The 27,033-nt window shown below is 38.8% G+C and overlaps 1 protein-coding gene across 2 annotated transcripts in view; it reads right to left on the reverse strand.

The window, feature by feature from the left end:
• Positions 1-7,389: 7,389 nt before the first annotated feature.
• The window catches only part of asic1b (acid-sensing (proton-gated) ion channel 1b), a 189,558-nt gene continuing 169,914 nt past the window's right edge, over positions 7,390-27,033 (reverse strand). For both annotated transcript variants that reach the window (XM_059328993.1, XM_059328992.1), the window contains 7 exons: positions 18,972-19,122; positions 17,918-17,974; positions 17,200-17,353; positions 10,679-10,770; positions 10,267-10,346; positions 9,544-9,645; positions 7,390-7,808 (listed from right to left, as the gene is read on the reverse strand). In XM_059328993.1, coding sequence (XP_059184976.1) covers positions 7,713-7,808; positions 9,544-9,645; positions 10,267-10,346; positions 10,679-10,770; positions 17,200-17,353; positions 17,918-17,974; positions 18,972-19,122 — 732 coding nt within the window. In that variant the 3' untranslated portion in view covers positions 7,390-7,712. The remainder of the gene's footprint in view (positions 7,809-9,543; positions 9,646-10,266; positions 10,347-10,678; positions 10,771-17,199; positions 17,354-17,917; positions 17,975-18,971; positions 19,123-27,033) is intronic.

Raw genomic sequence — 27,033 nt, forward strand, 5'->3', positions numbered from 1 at the left:
TGTTTAAACTGTAGGTGGTCCCTGTGACCTGGAAAAGTCCTTAAAAGCTCCTGTGCCAACAGCACAAGATGTTATGTTAAAAACAAATCCCATTGGATTTGAATGTTTTTAAATACGTTTTCTGCAGTTGATTTTTGTTAGTGGCAGAGTGTTATTTGCCCTAAAGGCTGCAGCGTGACATGTAGCCCACCTTGATATGTGTTACCAAACCAGCAACACCCCATCTCCACCAAACCCTGCGTTTGTCTTGATTCAATGCACATACTTTTTTTTTTATCTTATCACTATGGTATGAAACCATAAAACAATTCAAATGTATTTATATATTGCATTGAAAGTATGTTAGGCAATCCTAACGATCCATGGACATACAATATTATAACAAAAAAGGTTAAAAACATTACACCATCTCTCTTTTATTCAATGCTTAAAGATACTGAACAAACACTCAACCAAAATGCCTCAGAAGATTATACAATATATTTTTTGACATTTGGAGCTTTTATTTTATTAACTTGAATACCTTCAAAAGTCACACAAGCTCCCATTGAATTTTAACTCTCTATCCAAGCTATCACAGAAAAATCACAGTTTCTTTCATCACAGCAGGGGTTCATAAATTAGTAAATCAGCTCCCTTCTTGATTATTAGCTGATCTAAATCACAAAGGCAGCACCTTCACAGTGGATGGCTTTGATATTAAGCTGTTTATTATTTGACCTTCTTTGAGTGCATGTCATCATTATTATGGTTCATCTGGAGAGAGGATGTTGAACCTCTGAAGTAACTTCTTAATTACCAAATAAACGACGAGTTAAGTCTTAACTCATCGTTTATTTTAAGTTTAATTTAAAAGCCCAGTGATTGGCCTCCTGGTAGATCAGCCACAAACCCCAACACTTCATAACTTTGATGTCATTACACGTCCCTCCAATTAGCATGGAGCTACAACAAAACATGGCATCCCATCTGTTTGCATAGTCTGCTTGTGTTTGATCAGAGTATGTGAGTACACACAAGAGAGGAGGGGGCATACATTATATATTTTTGGAGCAAGATGTCGCAAAACCCTCATTCATAGGACAAAAAAGTATCAGGTTTGCTTCATTGTGCTTCAAATCTCAAAAGGGGATTTTACATCCTGTGTATGTGAGATGGCAGGTGATTAGGTTTATCCTCTACAAGCCTGCTGACAGTGTGGATATTAAACAATGAGGGTTCATACTTCTTTAAACAAATGAAAGGATGAATCAAGCGGACTCAAGTCTGAAATATAATACAGTGTCTCTCAGTGCTGAGAAACTTGACTGCGCTGTAATTATCAATCCTCTTAACGAGCAGAATGTAAAGTGGAGCCCAGAGGAGCCGGGCTGCAGCCTTATCTATGACAAACGGCTGAGCATCCTAATTGCACTGAGAGATCTGACAGGATAAATTTATACCAGAAACGTGACTCATCTGACATCCTGGCAGAGACGAACAGGAGCTTCAATTCATTTCTGCACAGGAAAGATCCAGTAATATACAAGAGTCTAACACACACTAAAAACCACTATTTTGGGTCAACATATAGGTTAACTCTATCCAAAAATCCATGAATAGAAAATTAAGACAGTGGGTTGTTTTGAGTGTCATTTTTTATTGGGCAGTGGTATAAGAAATATTCAGCAATGTAACCTAAGCAAAAGTATATAGTATAACTACAGTGTAGGAAAAAACTAAAATACAGAAAAAGAAAACAGCTTAAAAATATTCTTTAAGAATCAAAATTAATATACATCATCATGTGGAATGTCCCATTTTGGAAAATAGAGTTTATTATTGTATTATTATTGACACTAGGTGCTTATTTTTGAATAAAAAGCTCGGAGCTAGGAACAAACAACACATGAGGTTGTATGGTTTGGAGGACTTGCTGACCTGGAAACAGTGTTCAACAGGAACTTGAACAATAACCTCAACACATCAACAAGAGCCTGTAGAAACTTCACTTATTCAGACTGAATACTTTTAATATGGATATGGATGAATATTTTAACCATGGGTTCGGTTTCTTGGTAGGGAATGTTACATAGCAGAACATCAATCCAACATTGTCAAACCCAAAATAATTGGCACACAGCAGCTTTTTGTCTTTTTAGCAGATATCTAAGACAGATAAGTCTTGCAGAAGGCAGAGTTGACCTTAGCCGGATTTTAACACACACTCTTGGAGGAATTTGTTTTCCTCACTTCTGCAATGAGAAGCTGGTCCCCCAGGATGAAAAGCAATAGGTTTAAATTTCCCTTTGTTCCAAGTGCAATAAATGTGCTTAATATGCACTGAACCTTGACTGCACTGCTCAGCAGCACTTTATCATGGCCACCACTCCAATCCTTTGATACTTTTAATGAACAGATGCATCTTTTTATTGGGTTTCTGTAACAGCTGTGAAGAATGTCTCATGTCCTCTTGCATGTCCTGCGTGTTCTTTTGCCCTCTACTGCAAATCAAATTCCCCCTTGTGGGACAATGAAGATCACAACTGAAATGCTGTTGGGTTATTCACCCAGTGGTTGCACAACTGTTTTAATCTACTAAAAAAAAAAAAAACCTCTTTTAAAATAAGCCCCTAAAACCTGAAGTTTTTCTGGAAATTCAACAGAAGTGTCAATGCTTCTACTAAATAATAGATTTTTCAGCCTCTGTAGCAGATAGAAATGAAATTCAAAAAGTATTTGAGAGCTTACACAAATACTACAAAACGACGTATCCGCTTTCCAGGCTTCAATGGGTTAACACTGGGTCAAACAACAACATAACAACATTTTTAAGTTAAGCTACCCACCAGTAAAATTAAATAATAACCCTTACATTGGGATAAAAGCAACCCTTTTGTAAAGTTAACTCGGGTTTGTATTGGTGCTCCAGTATATTGACACAAAACTTGGCCAATTTGACCCAGTGTTTCTTACTGTGTAAGTGTGTGCGCTAATCTTGATATAGGAAATGACAAAACACTGAGCACCACATTAAGAAAGTGTAAAACAAGAGCGTAATCTCCTTGTTGATGTAGATAACAGGGGGAGATAAAGGGATTAAGAGGAAAATCTCTGATATGAATATGTCTTGACTGTGAGTGCATGTTTAGTGACAGCGTGATTTAAGAGGCAGATGTGGACGTTTCATTTAAGTATAAAAACAAACATTAGAAGTTCCCTGCAGGAAAAAACAGAGCCCTCTGCATCACATCCAGCAGCCTGGAGGTGATTAGCTGAAGGTGTTACGGCCATTAAAGAAGGGCAGGCAGTCTGGGATAGATTCCAGTACAGGAGCATCTTTCTTTTTAAACTCAGATTGGCTGCGAGTCAACCAACAAGGTGGAAGCAAGGAGGGAGCAGTCATCTCTGATCTTTATATTGGGGGAGCTGATGAGGGCACATCACAATTTAACCTCATTGAGAGAGAAGAGATGCGGGTTGCCAAGATTCCTAAATCAGCTAACACACTGTGAAATTGACAGTTTTTGTTGATTGCTTACAAACTGAAAGTGAATGCTCAGACAAAGGGAGCAAAACCTTAACTTTTGTAATCACACCTTTAACAAAGGGACCAAAAGTTTGCAGTTCCACAACACTTCTTGCAGAACACCATAATGAAATCTCTCCTTGGGAAAACATTTAAATTCAAAATGCAAAACGTACCTGAAATTTGCGGCATCCACGTCCACACATGATGAAAACGCTTATACACTAATTGAACACCAATACTCAGAGCCTTAGCACTTTAAATAGACTACAGGTGAGCCAAAGTCCTTCACTATAAATATATATGCACTAAGTGTCACTGTACTATAATGTAATGGCTGTACAGATTACGACCTATTGGCACTGCATAGATGCATTCAGACAAAGAAGTATGTGAACTAGAAAGGTGCCCGCAGTCTATGCAGTTACTTTGTGAATTTATTATGCAGTCAGACAGAATAGGCTTTTTATTTGTGATTTTCAGATTAATACTACAAAGGAAAAAGGGAAGGCTTAAACACAATTTCCTCCAGACTTTCAAATGTTGATCAGAATGTAACCTTAAGGAAAAGGTCAGTCTCTCCAAGCAGTTTCTTTATTTAACTATTGCAATCCAATAGTCCTTGAAGGTGGGTTTACCTGCAGCGACTTCAGTCTGATGGATTTCTGACTTGTAGCCAGAAGAACTTTGTAGAGATACTTATCTTGGGCCATGACATCTTATCTGGAAACTTGGCCAGGTATAATAAGAAAAAAATTACTTTTATCCCCAAAATAGACATAATAGGGTTGAGAGCAAAACTAATGGCATGCAATCAAAAAAAGTTTTATTGAAAGTAGAATCAATTTGTGAAAATTACTTTTCGACCAGAAGTTTTGTTTGCTGTTCTCATGGGGGAGACGCTGAAGGACGTAAGACACTTTTCTATTAGTCAGTCTCAAACAGAGAGACAGCTTGGCAACTTTACCCCCATTTCACCTTTTCATGGACTCTAAAATACCCTCTCTGTTTTACGAAGAGTGGATGTTGCCAAGCCCAAGTCACTCTGATCCAGACTGACAATAGAGACGTGTCTTACATGAAACTCCAAAAGCCGCAATTTCTTCACTGGCCACTTGAGGCTGGCTCCAAAAGGGAGTCACTCCTCATAGAGCCCCATGTTAGAATGACCAACTTTACAGCAGCAAGCAACACGTTTACATTATATTAAGTCTTAAAAGTTATGCATAGTTTTTTTCCTTAGCCTTTCTACTTTTGTGTTTCCTAAAATTGAGATGATGTACTGAACTGAAACAATCTTTCACAGAAGCCTGCACGAGAAAATTAAACAGGTATAAAAGTACTGGAGGCAGCAGCGTTTTGTATAAATGTGTTGTTGCTGCTTTGAAAGAATAATTCCTGTGGTGCATGTGTGTATCATTATGCTGCAAAAATGTCATTTCGAAAAATAGTTGTTAGGTTTTGATTATAGAGTTCCATTTTGACATATAAATAAGATGTTTATCTGCAAGTGTTGGGTCCTATTGACTTGTGTTTAGAGTTTTGACACATTGCAGCAAATCCTGAAACAAGTGAATAAGCAAATGCAAAAAAACTGTAATTAAGACTGCAGGCCATTTTCAAAACTGATCATTTTTGAAGAGATTTTCAGTTTGTCTGAACTCTGGAATTTCTACCCCCTACCTCCCCCCACCTGCTTTGCCCCGGAGCCTTATCAGGATGCAGCAAGCATCTTCTGCAGGATTTCTATCACTGGCAGGCAGCTTTCCTGTGTTCTGACCCTCCTCTGCAATCTTTTGAGTCGTAAAAATGTCGCTCTGACAAAGACACAAATGCCAGCAGGAAATGAACAGCATCATCTTTTATTTCTTGATTAATTTGTCTTCTTGGCAGGTACAACAGAAAACAATAAAACCATCAGGGGGCAACATCATGTTTCAGACATTCAAAGCAGGAAAAATCTTCATCAGTTGTTGGAGCTGGTTCCCCTGAGCATTAACACTCGTATATTAATGTGTGGTTACCAGCTGAGGTTTCTCCACTGAATAATAAAAAATGAATGCACGCTCACATTTGATGAACAATGTTGATGTTTGGTTTTCCCCGCTAAAAGAAATCATGAAAAAATCATTAGGCCAAAGTAAACTTCCTGTCCTGGAATGAACCATAGTGTCTATAGTAGTGGACTGATGTGCAGCCGGCCGAGCAACAAACATGATTTCAAGGCAGACCATGTTTAAGGCCGCATAACTGGGCTCTAATATTCACAGTCATGCATCACCAAGCCGCTTTTCTAATACAAGTGTGGCAGCTGGCAGCACCAGATGTACAGTAGAATACGAGAGAAGTTGTCCCAAATGTGCGGCTGCTGGCTGACTGACAATCTTGATAAAACTTGTATTGGCTGTGCAGGATATTTCTCATCCATCCTTTTGTCATACACCAGCAGAAACTATAATTACATTCCAACAGTATGGAGCTAAAAAACACCGATGTTGTTGCTTGCAGCTGTTAAACTGCAGCACAAATGAAGGATTGAAGTAGATAAGTAATATCTAGTTTAATACCAGGCTGCTGCCCCCGAACCCTTAATGCTTAATGCTAATTTAATTCCAAGAAAACGACATATGAGGCAAAACACTAGATAAAATGTTGATTAGAGAAAATGGAGATAACAAATGTCTTAGATGAAGCACAGAATGCTTAATCTGATTTTCTGAGAGCCACTCGTGATTAAAAATGAACATTTGCACAGTATCTTCAGTTGAAAAATTCATTGTTTTCCCTTTTGTTTACCTATTCAACCAAAGGACAAATAAAGGCTTCGGCGAGGGAATTGACTGATAAGAATAAAACCTCAGAAGAACAACAATTTCCAAAATGATATATACATTTTATTTATGCTTTGATAACTAAATAGACCAGCCTAGTACCTGGAAGATGGAGACAGGATTATCAGGCAATACTGAGTATGTTTTATATGAAAGAAAAAAACAACTGAAAAACAGTCGAATCAACACGATATTAATAATATGACAATATATCAAGAAGAATAGTACGTTGTCTTTTACATCACCTCTACATACTGGCGGTATTGTGCTTTGATAAGACTTTTGCAACTAGAACACAGATACAGAAATTTTTTTAACAGCCCCACAAAACTCCAAGGATTTCAGCGATCAATTCCCCAAGAAAAAAAAAAAATCACCTCAGTTCATCCTGTAGTCGAGATAAGAGTTTAATGAAGCTGAATGAAAACTCCTCGACTTGTCGGGCACAAGTGAAAATGCATAAAAAAAAATAAAAATAATGGACACAAATATATGGGATGTATTATCTTCCTTTTCCTGTATATCATCGAGGCAAACTTGGTAATTATAATATTTATATATCTATTTATATGTATATATATATATATATAAAAAGAAATCAACATAAGTCTAAATTAAAGATGAAATGAAAAACATGCACTGGAAAAAATACAAGCATGCATTTACATGATAAGACCTGAAATCATCACCAGTACATTTTAAATGGTAGATGATGCACCTCTACCACTACCACTGCCACCACAAGCCCCCCGAAAACGTGCCTGCACACCCGACTACACCCATCGCGAACATAGATACATTCTCGTACAAACTACACAGAGTCCAGCTGTTGTTTTTATGGAGCGCTGCAACAGGTACAGATGTTGCTACATGTACAGTGGAGTAAGCAGTATGAGTATTTGTCCCACTAGCAGGCCGGTGCTGTGTGAAACCATCGTGTGTTGCTGTTATATAAAGGCATGGGGGCTCTTTTTATGATCTGCTGTCTATGGTGAGATAGCTGTACATGATCCCTTGTTTTATTTTTACATTTTATTTTTGAAAGAGAGGTCCGTGTTGGCAAGTTTCCTCCACGAGCATCCTTTGCGGCAGTATTCCAGAGGAAAACACAGAGATAGAAGAGTTTGGAGTGCTGTGTGAAACGTTCTCCGGAAAATTGACAGATATTTTTTTTTTATATTTGGGAAATCCTCTCCACTCTCCACTCGGCCTCGGGTGACAGTATTTGATTTGTCCGCTTTACTCCCTTTCTATGCAAAAAGTGCCTTTGTAAGACTTTGTATCAGTTCCTCGCACTCCCCATTCTGGATAGTTCTTGTTTTATGGTTGGCTTTGGTTGCATAACATGCACTTGATGCTTCACCCGGGTCTGCTCAACAAGTGAAGTCTTCAAAGTTGCCCTGGCCCGGGTGATGAGGTAGCATGTTGCCGGGATATGTTGATGGTGTACGCAGGTTCTCGCAAGGAGCCTGAGAGGGAAATGAAGAAAGAGAAAGAGAGGAAGAAAAAACAGCAAGTAAGATAAAGTACAGAGGAGAATCAAGGCAGAGGAGAGAAACGATCCGCAGGAGAGGAAGTATTAAGATAGAGGGGAGGCAAATGTGCAGAGCGGGAGTCATCACGCCAAGAGTAAAACAGAAAATAGAGCACATTTGAGAAATCCTTAAAGTCATAAACTTCCGGAAAATACATGACATGAGCAAAAACAGGGTTCCCACTCGTTTTAAGAAATCATTTCCAAGACATTTTCAGGGCATTTTTCAGGAGTTTCGACATATTTTACCCCATTTTTCCCCCTCCATTTTTTTAATCATGCAGGTTCATGAAGAAGTGTCTCAGGTTTATTACAAGTGACAGCTACACCCATCACTGCTACCTGCACAATAAGCTTGTCTGGTGGCCTCTTTTAAAGAACCTTCATCTGTCCAAGTTACATATATGTCCAGTCTTTAGTGAGAGAACATTGCAATGTATTGCAAGTTTCATGCCAAACTTTTTCAGTTGGTTAAAAAGTGTCACAAGGCAGCAATCTTATATCAAGTGCCTGACTTGAATGCTTCTTTAACATCTCTGGGAGCCAAATAGAGTTGTGACAGCTAAATTGCGCTACGAGCTACGACAACAATATGTCCTCAGGTGCTTTTAAGATAAAAACAAATGAGCAAATCTCCAGTTTTAGGTTTCTTTAAAAGGCTTGCATGGCAACAGTTGCTACTTCATTTGGACGATGCTGGCCACCACTATTGTCCCTCTGCTGCCTAAGTGTAGTCAGACAAAATAGTAGGCCCATTAACCTAGTTTCAGGAAGCTATTTTGTGCAAACAAAAAAAGCTGGATAATTTTCCCTGGGCTACTCTTGCTGCAAGTCTGTTTCGCTCTGCATCCGGTATGAACAGCTAGATTGACTGACATGGAAGCTGAAATAAAAAGTGAAGGTTTTTCCGTTTCGCTTTGCATCTGGTAAATCTTTCTGCACAGCTGAGACAACGGTTGAGTTTCCCTCCAAAATAAATATAAGATATAAATTTGCCAGGGCGACATATATTATTTCCAGGATATCTGATCATTTTAATCAATTTCTAGGTACTTCCATGACTGAAAAATTAGTCTCTTCATTTCCAGGTTTTCCAGGACATGCACCCTAGGCAATCTGAGCCAGAGAGGAAACTCTAGAGTTAAAAAATGTGACGAAAATAAGGCAGATGGATGGAGAGAGTACTGTGTACGGCAGGAGAGCAGATCAGAGGAGGAGCACATTTCACCCCCCCTTATTTCTCTGCCGGGGCTCAGACTTACAATTAAAGTGAACCGGCTTCATTTACACTTGGAAATAAGTGAGCTGTCACACCTTCCAAAGCTCTAATTCCGATCTGTCCCTGCTGGTCCCGTCCACCAGCTTTGATTAAATTCAAGCCACTTTCCGCTCTCCCACTTCTCTCTCCCTCTCTCAATCTTCTCTCCCTCACATCCCAATCATCTTTTCACTCTCTTTTCCCTTCTCTCAAGTCTTTCCCTCCCAAGCTTCCTCCTCCATCTTTATCTCTTCACCAACTTCTTTACTCTTCCCCACCACAGCCACTGATGCCGTTTTGTCCTCCTTCACTCTGGCTGCAGATGAGGCCAGTCAAGACAAAGCAGAGAGTGCGCCCCTGTCAAAGAAATGCATTCTGACACAGAGAAAGTACTTAGCAGCAGCCTACTGACATGGCGTTTCACATCATCCAGGCTCAGCACAGCTCCCCGGTCATTGTTGTTGCGGCCTTTGTGTTTCTTCTTCACGCATCGGCACAGCTTGTACTTGATCACCTGAAAATAGGCAAGGATACCCATTACTGATCCTTCAGGATCAAAACACAAAACTCTCTTTATTTGCCTTTTTGTATTTCAAGCCGACATGCTTTGCACTTTTAAAAGATAACACAAAGAGAAATCAAAAGAGATTGATTTGAGGCATCTATAAACATGTTCCCTTTCTCAAATATGCACATGAGCAGGTGCAGCTTTTTTCTCCGTCCTCAAAAATCTAAAATCAAGAACTACCAGACACGCACAAAAACTCCTTCCTGCAATTCTGTTCGAAGGGATGGCACGGAGGAAGCATGCAATGCAGACTTACTCTAACGACATCGGACAGAGACATCCTGACTAATCTAAAACATAATACATCCAAAATGTTAATGTATTCAGAGTTGATGCTGCTGAGATGTGTGTTTCGCACAGCGATGGGCTTCAGGGTTGTGAGGGACACAGCGTTCGTCACGCTCGCTAAAACATGTCCTTGATGGTAAAAATGTGTGAAAAACTGCATTTTGTGAGCAAGTAATTCTAATAATACTGGAGCAGTACGCATTTCCATCAACAATGCATTGTGCTGGATGTGAGTGAGAGGCTCACAATGTTGATGGGAGAAAGAAAGATATATTTTACCTCATATAGATAGTCAAAGAGTTCAAGAATAGTGAGGAGGCTGGCTCCGATGAAGAGACCCATCTGACCTCCAATATCACCTGGAATCACAAATAAGAAAGCAGAGATTGGACCTTAACGCAAAACATCTTTCTCTCTTCATTCACATGAAACATCTCAGAAATGTGTTTCACATTGCTATTAAGGTTTAAAAGGTGAGAGATGTGACAGAAAACATAGATGTCTGAAAAGAGAAGCAGCTGAAAAGCCATGATGGATTAAAGAGACAGTTCTGTGTCTCTTCTGGGACCTGAACACCTATTATAAAAATGCAAGTGCTTGCGTTACTGTCACTTTGGATAAAAGGCATCTGTCATGTTGCATACTGCATATTATCTATTCCCATGAAAACACTTGACAGCCCTTTCCTTACCCAGAAGGCCTGCCAGTTCATAGGCTTTCTTTTGTTCGATGGTTTCGTAGTTGAGCGCCTCAAAGTAGATATCCAGAACCAGAATGTTATCACTGTAAACAGAGAGGAAAACACACAGTCTTAAGTCACATATTCAAATGCCTCTGTTTATATTTTATACATTTATTTATCATTGTCCTCAGGCAGAGAAGATGACTGGTGAGTATACCACGTACTGCAGATAACAGAGGACATGTTGAGCAAACAACATTTCAGACTTATTCTGACAGCAAAGTATCATTATCATCATCATAACCTGCTGTTACGAGCTAATTTCCCCTAGGTGAGTCTGGCCATTGAGGCAAACAAGGGAAACTGTGACAGCTGTTTGATTTCTTGCTGTGTTAATGTCTAAAGCTCAGGACTTCAGCTGAATGAAAAGAAAAGGGATTAGTTTAAAAGCCCAGGGGCAAAGCAGACTATTACTTTGATTCCTGAATATCCTCTCCGTGGGCCAAATCAGACTTCACACCCCACTGGACTCGAGATCAAAACCCCAACTCGACTTTGTTGTTTCTTTTTCTGTTCTCAGTGCACTGTTTTATTACTTAAATTCAAGTCAAGACAAGTGATGATCTGTCCATAAAGAAGCTCTGGTAAAAGGGTTAAGTTGAGATGTAAATCACAGCTGATAATGTGAAAATGGAGATGTACTAATGCGAAATGAGCACACATCTGCTCGTTTCATTTTAAGTGTGTGGGAGATGTATTTCCAGCTCCTGCAGCTTGACTGCACAGACCTTATTAAAAGCACATAAAAAAAACCTTAGTAAACACCATGAAAAACAGTCATCAGACACTTAATTCCTCGCCTGAAGAGGTAATCTCGGTCAGTGGTTCCAGACCTTTTTTTTGACACCCACCCACAGCCCTGTCAGATGAGCTCAAAGACATCTTCAAAGGCCTTTATCGCAGCTGAAATTTTGAGGTATCGCAGCAGGAAAAGCACAGGTGTAACAACCAACTTTTAACGATTTCTCTGGTCCATTAAGTGTAGCAGGAAGCCTTCTCCAGAGAGCCAGCATGAAGAGCAGGATGCTGAACCTGACTCACCTGAATGGAATGCAGCCTTTATTAATGCTTATTACAATGGTGTGTTTCACATCAAAGCACAAATATTACAAATATAATGCATTGTAAATTAATGGAAAATTGCAAGTTACTTAACACTATTCATTATTTGGAAGTGGAAAATGTGCAATCATTTGATCAAAGCTGCATTAGTAGATGACTTCTACTTAAAGTGGCAAAGTTCCATTAACTCTCTCAACCATACATCCATTACTTTAACTTACAATTTCAGCTGTTTATCCATAACTTTAAACATTAGCGAAATAATTAAACTGTTTATCAATTACTTCAAATGTTAGCAAACACATTTAAACAGTTTTTTCCATTACTTTAAACATTAGCAAACAAGTTCTACTGTTGATTCATTACTTTGAGCTAAACTAGTTCAACATTATATCAATTCATTTTAATGTTAGCTAACAATTTGAACCATACTGTATATTCATTTCGTTTAGCTACCTACTTAGTTCAAGTTTTAAAAAAATACTTTTAATGCAAGTAAACAATTTCAATTGTTTTTTATAATGACTTTTGGTTAAACTAGTTCAATGTTTTAGGCATTATATTTAATGTTAGCTAACAATTTCAACTGTTTATCTATTGTTTTAGCTGACTAATTCACCGTTTTATCCATAATTTTTTATGTAAGCGAACAATTTCAAATGATTATTAATTTCTTTGTTTTTGATTGTACGTTTTACGAAGGAAATGTTTATTTGAACATCTTTATTGTGTGGGGGAAAAAAACATAATTATGTAATTATCAGGCCGCCATTACATTTTTCATCTCGCACACCCCCTAGCAGCAGCTAATGCACCCCCAGGGGTCCGTGCACCACACTTTGGGAATTCCTGCTTTAATCTGTCTCTATCAAATATACATATAATACATATCATTAGTGTGTGTTACTTTGAGATAACCACAGTATTGTAACCTATCCCCTGTGGCTAATTATTATAATTGTCCATCCCTTACTTTTATCTATTTCAATCATTCATCAAATACTTTTACATAGCCAGTACAGTTCAGACTTCAGCAAACTCTATACACGAATAGGCTTTTTTTGTTGTTGTTTTTTAATCAGTTGAGCTTCTCTAAAATCTCTCCACGTCCTCCCTGGCAGCTGCAGGAGTAGTTGTCCCCTGAGGTACAAGTCCCCCTGGTTGGGAGTCACTGCTGGTGAAGTTTTGATGTTGGAGTTTTTTTCCATCTTGTTATTGTTGACATTCCTGGGTGTTTTCTCCTGATTTGTAGGCTGACCTGTGTGAGGTGTCAGCTTGCAGCTTAAATAATGCTTCTTAGCCGTCATTGCTTAGTGAGTAATACATCTGATCAAAGCTTTGGTCAAACAGCCAATGATGTGTGTGTTTGCATCTCTCTCTCTCTCTTACATGCGTGTCAGTGGTTCCCAGTGGAAAGACAGTCCACTGTCACAGGCTTCATTTTCACACCAGTAAACACTGTGCAGCCCAGATACCAGAACACTCCCAGCTAATGCTCATCACACTGACATAGCTTGGAAATATGGCCCGTCAAAAAATGAACTGGATAGGACCCACATCTATCCGCAGGGAATTAAATAAAACTTTCAGCAGGGAGAAGTGAAAGGTTGTTGCAGCACTCTGACTACATATGGTGTAATTATCTTGTCCTCAACAGCTCCGCCGGGACTGATAGATAAAAGATTCAACTGTTATTGCACCCTTTCCTAATTTCCTTGAACTGCTTTTGATCTTTTCATTAGATTTGGCAAAGAAACAGAAACATACATGGATGGTTAATCAAGGCAAGCTCTCACTGGAACCTCAATTAAAAAATTAAAGTTTGACAAAGTAAAGCCGGTTAGAGCAGTTATTGTGCAATCTTTTAGCAAGCTGCTTTAAAGGAAATTAACCTTAAAACACATAGAAGCTGATGTATAATGCAATATTCTATCAAGAGATTGCCAGTGCAGCTTTAATGGTGTTTATCTGCTGATGTGATTTGATCCACTTCAAACAGTGGTAAACATCAGGTTTTACTCATTCATAATCAAGACCGTAAACTATGTCTGAGACTTGTCTGCTCTCTACTGCAGCAACAATTTTCCATAAGATGATGGAGCCATAAACTAAAACATAAATCATAAAAGCAAAAGACAATAACAACTGAAAGTACTTCAGTGGGATATGGCTAAAATCAAGATGACATTTTATTTATTTTCTGCATTGATTTGAATAAATCAAAATTTGGCAAATGCATGCAGAATGAATTATCAAATGATTAAAATTGATGTTAACTGTGCAGAATGATGAGTGCAGACCCTTTATTGTCTCATGTGCTCCAAGATTCTCTCTTCGGACTAGAAATATCTCGTCTTGTGAAGTTATATCGAAGGTTCATCCTATTTACTGGAATAGTGAACATAGTTTTCATTGTAGAAAAAAACATATGGGATTCTCCAGGCATTAATTAAGCCCTCAGGCATTACCAGGGTAACTGAGTTGTGGCCTTTGAAAAACTTTAGATTCTGTTCCCATAATGCAATTGCAAATTTTCAATTTCTTGGTGAGTAACCATGGTATAAGAATGTTAATGCCTTTTGAGGTGTCCATAATAAGGAAAAAAGGGTCAGATGGTTCGTGCTTCCTGTCGGCCATTCATTCGTAATAATGGACACTACTACACTACTTATTTTCATGACTATTTACATTGTAGATTCTCACTGAAGGCATCAAAACTATGAATGAACACATGTGGAATTATGTACTTAACAAAAAAAAAGTGAAATAACTGAAAACATGTCTTGTATTTTAGATTCCTCAAAGTAGCCACCCTTTGCTTATTAGAATATAAGACATGTTTTCAGTTATTTCACACTTTTTTGTTAAGTACATAATTCCACATGTGTTCATTAATAGTTTTGATGAATTTACAATGTCAATAGTCATGAAAATAAAGGAAACTGTACTGTACATACATACATACGTACATATTTTTTTTACTGGTTTTAAAGGCTATATTACAGTAAAGTGATGACTATTTACAAAAATTCTTATTGTGTAAATACACGGTCGCCCATAAAGTTGTAATAATTTTGCTTTCAAACAAAATCCTGTTAATTGTGTTGTCATTTTCATTACGTTAAGTGTTGATAGGATATCTGTCAAGAATAAATCACATTGTCACAACAATTTAATGGAAAGAGGTAAAAAAATATTTGATTCCAACTTCATGGGTGACTGTGTATTTTGTAAAAAGCATCAACATTCAACCCCACAACATCATTACACAAAATCAATATCAACGTATTTGGTCAAAAATATTGTGATATTTGATTTTCTCTGTATTACCCAGGCCTAATGTGATAACATCCAACACACACACACACACACACAGGCTATGAGGGGCATTTTATGCCAGCAAACTATACTAAAACGCGTGTACACGCAATGAAATCAAACCTCTAATGTGCGCATGTAAATTCCATTCATTTTTAATGAACAGATGAGCGTCACGCTGCATGCGCGTTGTTGCGCATATGCCTACGTGACGGCTGTGTGACAGGTGAACTACGCCTCAAATACGACATTTATGACATGAAGACCAAGCATGACTGTAAAGTACAATTGTACATGAGCTTACAGGCACACGCTGTGTAGTGTTTGTGGAAATCAAATAGCGATGGGTCATTCGTGCCGTGCCACGAGTGAACGTAGCAGATGCCTGTGCGCACGCTCCTCTCAATGTACAAATAATTATTTACTTTATGATGACAAATTTTGAGTTTAACAGCTGTTTCGCTTCACAATTCAAGCAGTCCATGTATTACCAAGAGAGACTGATGAGACAGTTTAGGCTATTTCAAGTCTACACTGCATGTAGTAAAGTGAGACGCTCAAAGCCAGTTCCCAGCTTCGTGAGTAATTTTATACGCATGGACATACAGTTCATTATGCATCAGCTGTAATGTACAAACAATGCCCAGGTGTGTACTTAACTTGCTATTAGGTAGGTTTACGCATAGTTTACAAGCCATGTGGACTTGTCCAAAGAATAATAAGTAGCCATGTGGACAATGCAGTCTCTTCACAATATGATTCCATCAGACCTTATATCTACACTGTTCGGCACCTATGCACAGTCCCATTATGTTTTATAGACATTTGTAGTTAACTAATAAGGTAAAACATTTTGTTTATGCTGCATTTTGCTGACTTTCACTTCCCTTTTATCGTGCGTCAGGCACTTCCCTCAAAACAACCTAAGTAAGCCTCAGGTTTTGGCCGGAAAAACTTAAAGTTTATCTTGTACGTACGAGATAGTCTCTCTCTGTCTTTCTATCTCTCTCTGTCTCTTAAGGTTTGAATGATATCAAATTAATATTTAATGATAGCAAGGGTGAAAGGGATAATTATAATAATTTCAGCTACTTAAAAATAAAAATATCCTGACAGCTCTGTTGGGGCTTGGGGTTCATCTATATATTATAAACAATCCCATATGAACCTGAGACTGTGTGTAACAGCTGATCTGTGTAGATCTGCTGCAGAACATAGAAAATGAATAACCGTCAGGTCCTGATGATCCAGTGGAACTCGTGCGTAAATGTGCACAGCCTCTTCCTCAGTTTGGCGCCTGAGCAATGGTCCAGTCCTGATATACTGTTATAGGCGTACACGCATTACAGACGTTAACGCGTGTGTCACGATTGTCCTAAAGCAAACGCTTCAGACGCCTTAACGTGTGCATGTGTAGACTGAAACAGCCTAAACTGTCTCATCGGTCTCTCTTGGTGATACATGGACTGCTTGAATTGTGAAGCGAAGCAGCTGTTAAACTGAACATTTGTCATCATAAAGTAAATAATTATTTGTACATTGAGATGAGCGTGCGCACAGGCGTTCGCTACGTTTGTACGTGGCATGACTCTTGTCCCCAGTCACCCCTTCATTATATAGTGTAATCGCAATACACATGCCTGTACGCACGCCTATTCATCAGTCTTTATGCAGGCGACGCGGTTAAGGCGTTTTAGTATGGTTCGCTGGCATAAAATGCCCCTCATACACACACACACACACACACACACCCTGAGAATAGATGTCAAAGTGAAGCAGGACATCTTGTTACATCTGCTTTTTGAGAAGAAGATAATTTAACTCATATTATTATTCAAAGGAGAGTACTGTTACCCGTCTTAAAAATGTCTAGGGAGGTTCTTTTTAAATTACAACTACTGAAATGCACCTAAAAGACAGCTGGGTGACATTGAAAAGTATCATTTCCAACTGCTTTATTTGTAGAAGCTTAGCAGCCAGCAGTTAGCGACAAAGTGATAATGTGTAAATCTGGATTTTAAAAAATCTGAGCTCATCCCTGGATGAATCTACAGTCTATGGGATAAATAAGACATAAGAAAGTGACTTACGATATGTACTGCTCTGTCTTGTTGAATTTCTTGGCGAGGTACTTGGCCGAAGCTTTGCTGGGTATCTTGACGAAGGACATCTCTTTACCGTAGCGCGTCATGTTGCACGGCGTCTCGCATACGCAGTAGTCGTTGTCTCTCTCGACAAGAAAGTCTGCAAAAAAAACAGATCAGCCAAGTGAGAAAGAGGACAGGGAGATTGAAAGAGAGAAGAAGACACTGGAGCACATTTATCGTCACCCCAGGATGACAAACACAATGCAGGTAGAGTGAAAGGCGCCTAAGAAATCGCGTTGCAAGGAGACACCCCAGAGACCCATGAGAGAAAAAATATAAAAGATATAGGACGCATGGCGACTGAGTCAGACAGACAGAGGCAGCCAGAGGCAGCCGGAGGCCGACACGTGAGCCGGTGTTATGAAAGAACGAGGGATTGCAAGTCAATAAGAAAACAAGCATGAGACATGAAAGGCCTGAAAGGTATCAGTTGATGGAGAGACAGGGGAGTGTGAAAAGGAGAGCCTCAGTGCCAGGCCTGAGGTTTACTGTTGGAGAATGGCTACCATCAGGCTGAAGGAAGACTATTATCTGTTATCAGCATGGATCAGGGGCTCTGAACAGTGGGACATACACATTGAATAGTGCACACACACACACACACACACACACACACACACACACACACACACACACACAGCATGCTGGGTTATCTCCTTACCCAAGGCAGGATCTGCACACTCCTTGTACTGCTCCGGGGTGCAGTATGGGGCATCTCCTAAGGACAGGCAGAAAAGAAACACAATGTTCTCAGTGTGCACAAAAAACAAGGAGAAAAGAAAGACCAAGGTTTTCGAAGAAACACAAAGGATGACGAGTTCTGGGCTCGTAATTAATTTTGTCTCAGTCTGTCATTACCGTCCTTATCACGACTGGATATTCGTCCCAAATGTGATCACATCTCGTAATTGATTTCATTAACTTTTGTCCTTTATCCGCCTCTCGTCACCTCTTTCAGTCTGTGTCACCCTTGTCTGTGTCACCATCTCCATCTTTCTCGCCAGTGACAGTTGAGCCATCCCTCTCCCTCAACACAGGGAGGAAAAAAAGACATGTCCTAGATGTAGAGGAAATTATTTCCCAGATGCAATTATTCGCTGCATTTTGCTCCATACTCTTTAAAAATCGCTCTAATGACAGGAAGATAGCAGAGATGAATAGGAGCAGGGGCTTTTAGCTGGGGAGTTCTCTGTAGACTCACATTAATCAACTGCACAATCACTATAAGATAGCAGCTAATCCTGATTATTACACAGACAGATATTCTGGCTCTCTCTGGATGTGCAAACACGGAGCTGAAAGTGACCCTGATTGAAGAGAGAGACATTAACAATTATTGGACAGGTGAGTGCGGGTTAACGGAGGCCAGATTCGAATGTTTCCCCTGTGCCAAACTCCTTTTCAATTTGCCATCTGAGATGTCACACGGTGATCAAGTAGAGGAGGTAGGCAGTGAACGCCAGCTGTAATCACTGCACAAACACAAAGTGAAAATAGTTGAGTTTTCCGATTCACTGGAGTGTGAAGGTATCTGATGCATCTGCAATCGCTGGCGAGAAAGCTGTTTGTTCCTTAAGAATAGTTTTGGTCACCATGATTTCAAATGAAACCACTTCCAACAACAACAACAACAACAGACACTCTAACATCTTCATCTGTATGAATAAATGCACATAAACATGATTTATATGCAGTAATGACATTCTGGGTCCTACCAGGCATGTGGACCATCCTGCAGTTGCAGTTCTCCACCAAGTATCGTGTCTCGCAGTCGATCCGACAGGCTGTGATGCTGTAAGTGTTGAAGAAGTCCGAGTCCATCGGCGTGGCCTTGCAGTCCCCCCACGGAGGAGGCAGGTATGTCAGCTAAGAGAGGGAAGCAACAGTGCAGAACCACTTTATTTATAGAGCATATTGTCTGTTGAACATCATTTCCTGCGCTCCGTTAATGCAATGCCCTGCTCAGTTGACCTTGTACTTTCTGTCAATACATCTATATTAGAAGCCATTACACATTTATTGTATTTGGCACAGAAAATGAATATGGTTTCTACTCGATGGTGAATACAAGTGTACAGTGGTGCTTATTGTGAAGGCTTCTCTCCTACGCTTCTCCTATTCCCAGTCTCCCCCCCATGCTTTCATTGTACTGCCCACTCTCCGTGCAGGATCTGAATGGTATCAGATGTGTAGTAGAGCTGTGTTTTTGGAGTTTATGCTTTAAACAGCTTTGCCGCTGGACTTTTGTTGCCATTTTCTTTCTCTTTTGATCCACCAAAAAGTATGTTTTCTATCACTGCTATGCAGCCTATACTGTATTTCACTGTATGTGGACATATAGACATCTCCACCACTCACACACACACACAGACTCAGAGAAACATTATTTCCTCAGGCGATCAGGATGGAGAACTCTGTCCTCTGAACAATCGCACTGCCTACTACAAACTCACTCAGTATGAACTGCATAATGCCTACTAAACGGACAATTGACCCGGCCAGCAGCTCTCTGAAAAACTTTGCAGCAGATTTTCCAAGCAAGACTTTATAGGGCCTGATAAACTGATCACATATTAGATGTCTAAAAGGTTACTTCCTCACCTAAAATATTAAAACCTAATAAAATTACATATTAAACGTGTTAAGCCTGGTTTAAAATCTCTGCCATTTTACAATCTGAAGACATGGGAATTTTTTTCTTCTTGGTTTCCAGAACAATGTCTCATACACAGCAGTGCACTCAGCTACTGCTTTTTTCTCAAATACTTCTCAAAGCAGTGAATAGCAATGGGGTCCATGTCTGTGTCAAACGTATTAGTAAGGAGGTGATGCTGTTCTAGCAGGTCTTCACAGCCATACACACATATTGCTTATGTTTAGGTATGTACAGTAAGTTCACTCTGAATAGCAAATTCTTGCTAATGTAGTATACTTCCAGGCATTTCTCACATGTACAAATATTTTTATATCATATTTATGCATAGTATGTTAGAATGTGATTTTGGACACAGCCACTAGCTTCTGTGACTCTTTTAAACACAGCATGAATTACATTTTAAGGTGTGGTTTACCTTACAACTGTGACAGTTATCCTGAAATCTACACCATGCCTAAATACACTTTCAATAATATTTACCTACAAATTTTCATCTTTACCTCTGCAAAGTGTGTTTTCGATGCAGTTAGTCTGTCTGTCTGTCAGCTTACAAATTATACTGGCCCAGTTTTCATGAAACTTGGTGGAAGGCTGTAGCACGGGCCAAGGAAGAATCCATTAAGTTTTGAAACATATCCAAATCACAGGGCAGATACACAAATTAATTTTCACTTTCATTAACATTGTGAGTCAGGGCATTTATGCTGCATTCATCAGAATAATCAGAAAAATTAGTTTCCTGGTCATATTTCATCGTTGATCCGTTTCCTTTGCTCTTTATCACCATTTAAATACAAAAACAGCTATCAACATGTAGTTTAAATGCTCTGAGCAATAAAATACAACACAATTTTTGTAGCGTCCATGTTGTTTATGGCTCAAAGCTCATGAACGACTTCCCAACAAACATGTTAATGCACCATTGGTCTTGGTGGAGGTCTGCGCTCTCCAATTTCCACTGTAATATCCTTTTATTTTTCCAATTTCTTCTTATTTTAATTATTATACTTTATTGCACACTAGCATATTTAGCACAGCCTAAAGAGAGTGTCACCTCACTGCACACGCCTGCAACTAACAGTTAACAGTTATTTTCTTAATGGATTAATCTGCAGATTATATTTTCTTTAATAATTGTTGTAAAAATTGGAGTAAAAAGAAACTGATGAAAAAGTCCTCTCACAATTTCCCGAGGGCGTGTTGACATATTCTGCTTGCTTGTTTTGTAAAACCAACAGTCAGAAAACCCCCAGAGGTATTCAGTTAACTATAAAGGAAGACTGAAAAAGTCTAGTTCTTACCAAGAAAATATTACATACTGAACACATACTGTATGAGAAGATGATCCCAGTGAATTTGTGGCACTGTTGCCCAAAGTATTACTTTAAATGATTAAGTTCGACTAATTGAGTGACTAATTGTTTCAGCTCTACATGTGGGAAATAATTTTGGTCCAGTTTTAATTGTCATTTTAACATTTTAACACATTTTAACATGAAATGAAACAGAAACAGGCCCTTTTAGACAGCATGCATCCAGAAAAAACAATAAACCATCATCAAAGTCCAGGTTAAAAACCAGCACATTAAACAAAGATGGTATTACCATTTCAAATTATAGAAATCATTCAGACCATGTTTGATACCCACTAAGAAAAAGTCACTTTTCATCCTGTCCAGCATCAACCAAAGTTAGCAGCAGTGTCTCAGGAGTAGGTGGGAGGTTGAAGCATGCAACGTGGGTTTGTTTTGCATCAATGAAAATATGGCAGAAGGCTGCACTCTGGAGATTTTCCAGCCTTCTAAAAGGACTGAGTCTGAAGTGTGGCTGTATTTTGGTTTTTGTAAGAGTGCTGAGGGAAACTCGTCCTCATCTACAGTGATGCAGACACTCGAGCAAGCATTTCAAACACAAGCTGCTTATGCACGCTTTAATGTTAGTGCACATTTAATATGGTTTTCATATATTGGCTGCCATTATTTCAATGTTTATGCAAACAAAAAAGCACAGTGCTATTTCATGGTTTTCAATATAAAAACTGACTTGCTGAAAGTGTGTTTATCAGTACTTTTTGAACATTTTCGGCATAATTGGAGCATAATTCTGCAATAATACTGACAACTATCATAATCGTGAAATGAATTTTTCATACCATCTTATCGCTACTAGTTGCTGGCCTCCATCATCTGTGCAACTGAGCATTGCAGAATCAAAATGAGAGGCAAACAGAAGCAATAGACAATAAAATAAAGATTTTAAATTGGGATATAGAAAGTAGGACAACTGTAAAAATATAACCCTCCTCCTGCAAAACAATCCCAAATGACTCTTGTTTATACCTGCAGTTGCACCACACTACTCATGTAGAAAAAGGCAATCACTCCAACAAAGTGATACAGTCATGGAAAACATTATTAGAAAACCCTTGTTTTCTTTAATTTCTTGTTCATTTTAATGCCTGGTACAACTAAAAGTACATTTGTTTGGACAAATATAATGATAAAAACAAACATAGCATAACATTTAAGAGCTGGTACGACATGGTTTTCTTGATAATAACAAAAATCATTATAAAAAAACCCCATTTTGGTTGTTATCATTATATTTGTCCAAACAAATGTACCTTTAGTTGTACCAGGCATTAATGAACAAGAAATTAAAGAAAACAAGGGTGGTCTAATATTTTTTTCCATGACTGTATATCACATGAAAGTAGCAATATTCATTTAGATTTCAGCTGCCTTGATGAAAGGACAAAATCCCATGCATTAAGGAAGTAGGAAGCTTAAAAAAGGCCTCTGCGTGTTTCCGTCTCATCAGTTCAAACGGTGCATCACTGAGTGCTCACACAGCAATAAATTAAAGGCCACTGTTATGATTTAGGGACCTACTTTCTACAATTTGTGCTGGAGCGCGAGAGGCAACCATATGTGTCGCACACTGGATTTGGTTACTAATAACCCGAGGTGATGTTCAACATGCACATACAGTGCAACGTTAACACAGACATGCACGTACAGTAGAGCACACTTGAGTAAATCAGACAGCCCTGACTGGACTTTAATCATGAGATTATAATGAGTCCTCTGCTGATTTTCACATCAAGGACGTTTCACAAAGTCAAGCAGAACATAAAAACCGTGAGAGCCGGGTAAAATGTGGTAATCAATACTAGGTGCTTGTGTATTTATTCACCTCATCACGTGGGCTAGATCCATTGGAGGAGCAATGTGTCTGGGTAATGGCTCTCTTATGCTCAGAGTACTGCAATTTCAATTTCAATACATTTTCAAAAGCTCTACTGAGCCATCCTTAAACCACCTTTTGGCAACATTACTTCCCATTGGTTAAACCTCTGCAAAAGCTTGATTCTGCAAACGAATGTGGACAAAAGTGAAACTGGCGTAAGAGATTTGAAGACATGTTAGCGTGCTGTTTAACGACCATGAAGAAGAAGAGAAATCATCTTAAGATTGTGACCTCAATTCCCTCCCTGTCGTTAACTGAGTGAGAGAGCGAAGAGGAAAAGGGTAAGAGGTAGAAAGAAGAGGAGAGGCCAGAGTCAGCAAGACTTTGCGGACAGCAACAGAGGCAAAGCATTCTGTTCTTTTTGCTTTTTTATGTTAAATAGATAGAAATTGCAGATTTTTCTTTTGTGGACTCATGGTGAGTGACAGTTTGGCCGACTGTAAAGACCCAGATAGTTTTACACTACAGGACTGCTGAAGCAGGCAGTTGAATGAATGTGAGCAAACTGCATTAGATTAATGAAGAGTGAGCCTGCCCAGCCAATGAAATAAATAAACAGAGAGACAGAGCGAGAGGGGGAATCATATTAAAGATAGAGGAATTGTATTAGAGGAATTGTAATGGCTGTTGTAGATGAAAAAAAGTAAGAGAGCTGGTGAGAAAAAGAGAAAAACAAAGAGGGACAGTTTCCTGCAGACGCGACATTGGCAGCATGCAAAATCCTGCTGCAGCCCGCCAACACTGGAACACACTCACTGGTAGTGTGGACGTGGAGGGACTGAGATCACTCCCAAATCCACCCCTTTCTATCCTCCATTCATTATGCATGGTTCTGTAGCATATTAGGGGCAAGAGTATATGATTTGTCTGCCATCGCACCAGCACAATTATTCACAGTTCAGACGAATAACCTACATACACTTCATTTCACTGAACAAAAAAAAAAAAAAGAATGTCAGAAGAGAAAAGTTTTTGTTTCTATAATAATTTTAACACCCCAAGTTTGTACCTGCGATAACTACATCAGGGCCCATTGTCTCCAAGGGACACACAAGCATATGCAGTCACTTCAGTTGCACTGTGGGATTGGGAAATATGTAATCTCTATAAACAGATATTTGCATATGAATGCAGAATCAGGCGAGAATGGGAAAAAGATTTTAGTATATCGGAAGGGTTCTGGTTTCTGTTTGCAGTCAGAGAAGTATTAACTGATCACATTTTAGCCGGCTTTGGCTGCATGCAAGTAAACAGTACATGTGGAAAGCAAAAGAGACAGAATGCATTGGCTATCATCTGACAAAAATGTAGCTTTATCTGCATTCACATGTAGAATAATTGTTGTCATGTCTCAAGTTGCTAATCAAACTTTAAGATACGAGTGGCACATGAAAGACGAAGTCTCGGCTGGATATCTATTATCTGGATATCCGCTGACTACACCAGAAATATCAGCCCTTTGCCCCCAGAGGCTAAATCATCATCACACTGATAGTTGATAGGTTCCAAGATTGATAAATATGTGGTAGATTAAGACTCAGCCTTCAATTTTCATCTTACAAAACAGCTTTTTCAACGTAAAAAGTAACCGTCCTTAACAACTGTCATATTATTGATGGGTCTGTGGCAGACTTTTTGCCTTCAGCGTGAAATACTGGGATTGACTCTCAGCCAAAATGATTTTTTTTGTACCTCTTTTGTGTGAAGGCAGAAAAGCATTTGTCCTTCAAAAACACAGCATAGTGCTGAGAGTGCAGTGCTTACCATGTGGGCTGCCTCATTTCAACTCCCAAGGGTCCAACAAAGGCCTTGAACAGGGCAGGTGACAAATATGTTACTCTCCTGGGTGGCTCAATCACTGAGGCACATGCACAGTGTGGACTGAGAATACCCAGATATAGGACATATTTTCAAGTATTCAGCTATTTTACTAAGGTAAAAGTATCATTACAGCAGTGTAAAAATACTTCCTCACATGTAAGAATTTCTGTATTCAAAAACTTTCTTGTAAATGTACATAAGTACTGTCAACAGAATTTGCTTAAGGTACCAAAAGTAACAGTAGACTTTCTGCAGAAAAATGTCCTCTACGGGAGGACATGTGAATATATTTTTAAACTCACAAGTTGACTGTGGTGAATTTTTTATTATGGGGATAATCATGAATATTGTCACAAGTGAGTTGAACGTTACCACTGTGTGCTAACTTTTGCCTGACTTTTTTTCTTGTCAGAGCTGATTTTTCTGCTGCAGTCTCCAGAGAATAGACTGCAGTTTACCACATTTTTTCCTCTTACATTAATTTATATAATTACATTATTTATTTTATATTTATTTTACAGAAAATCTTAACTATGTTTTAGTTCCATTTTAAGCATATTTTGATAAGTATTTTAAAACTTTTGTGAGTCTCAATAATTTTGGCAAGGATTATGGTGACATATAATTTTTATTAAGTCCAACGCCTACACATGACTGACTAATATCTACGACATTATTGGATTGCTAATACTGATGCAACACCGTGAAAGTATCATTTTACTGTTGAGGTGGAGCTAGTTTTAATGGTTCCCAACCCCTGGTGTTGGGCTCCTCCAAAGGGTCACAAGATAAATCTGAGGGATCGTAAGATGATTAATGGGGCAAAACAAAGTCCTGTTCCATGATTAAATAATCACCTGTTTACACTTTAAGGAAATTATTTTTTATAAGTTTGATAATCATATAACTCCTTCTTTATATATCTTATCTATTTTTATATATAACTTTTATTATAATTTAGCCTTATCTATTTCTTTCTTTCTCTCTTTTTTAATTGTCTTTAAAAAGTTATCTTTGAAAAAAAAAAGGGTTTTTCTGCCCTTTGTCATGATGCTTTTGATGTATTGTATGAAGCACTTTTTAATTGCCTTCTTGCTGAAATGAGCTAGATCAATAAACTTGCCTTGCCTTATAAACCTTTGTATTAATTATTTAATTTATTTTTGTAATCTTTGGAGATAATTTTACCTCTTTGGACCCCAAACAATATGGCATTCTTTCATTTAAATGAAACAATGTCAGAAGTTTATCTTGGAAATCAATTTTGCTGCTAGCAATCATAGACTGGTTAAATCTAAGTCCTGTGTTTTATAAGCTGAAAAATATTTTTTTTTTTGCATAAAATGAAAAGTAACTACAGCTGTCAGACAAATGCAGTAGAGTAAAAACGACAATGTGTTGTGAGGTTTCAGTATAAAGTAGCATTAAATGTAAATGTATTCAGTGTAGGAAGAAAGAAAATGGTGCATGCAGTCTGTGTGGACTAAAGGGTTAAAATCTGTGAAGAGCAGAGAGATAGGTGATATTTCTCAGTGGTTTTCCACCTTCAGATAACAGGGAGTCATTATATTCAAAATTCACATAAAAATATCCCTTAGCGGAGCTGTAAATACATTCAGAATGTGTCCCGTTTGCCTTGACATTGTTAAACCCACTCTCAGCACTCCGCTGTGTTGTCAGAGGGTTTCTGATAAGCTCGCTAACCGAACAGCTTGCGCTCACTGTTTAAATTTCAAATGATTGAGATACTGTCTGGCCTGTGAATGTTCAGTAAAAGCTCTCAGTCTGATGGGAGTGACGGGGGCGGACAAGGGCAGAGGCATCAGGAGTGCCTCAGAGGCAGCACGGAGATCGTCCAGATGGTTGCAGATCAAGGGGAGTAAGCAGGAGAGTGTGAGTGGTGCTGGGACATGAGCCAGTGTTTGATCAACCCTGGCAGGGTCACTCGGGCCACAAAGGATGTCTGAGGTTGAGAGCCCGGAAACACCTACAATGATCCCAGAATACATCACTGATTATACTGTAGAGACGCTTTTAGTGTTGACGTCATG

The sequence above is a fragment of the Centropristis striata genome, chromosome 3, assembly GCF_030273125.1.
Source record: "Centropristis striata isolate RG_2023a ecotype Rhode Island chromosome 3, C.striata_1.0, whole genome shotgun sequence".
In the NCBI taxonomy this organism is placed as follows: Eukaryota; Metazoa; Chordata; class Actinopteri; order Perciformes; family Serranidae; genus Centropristis; species Centropristis striata.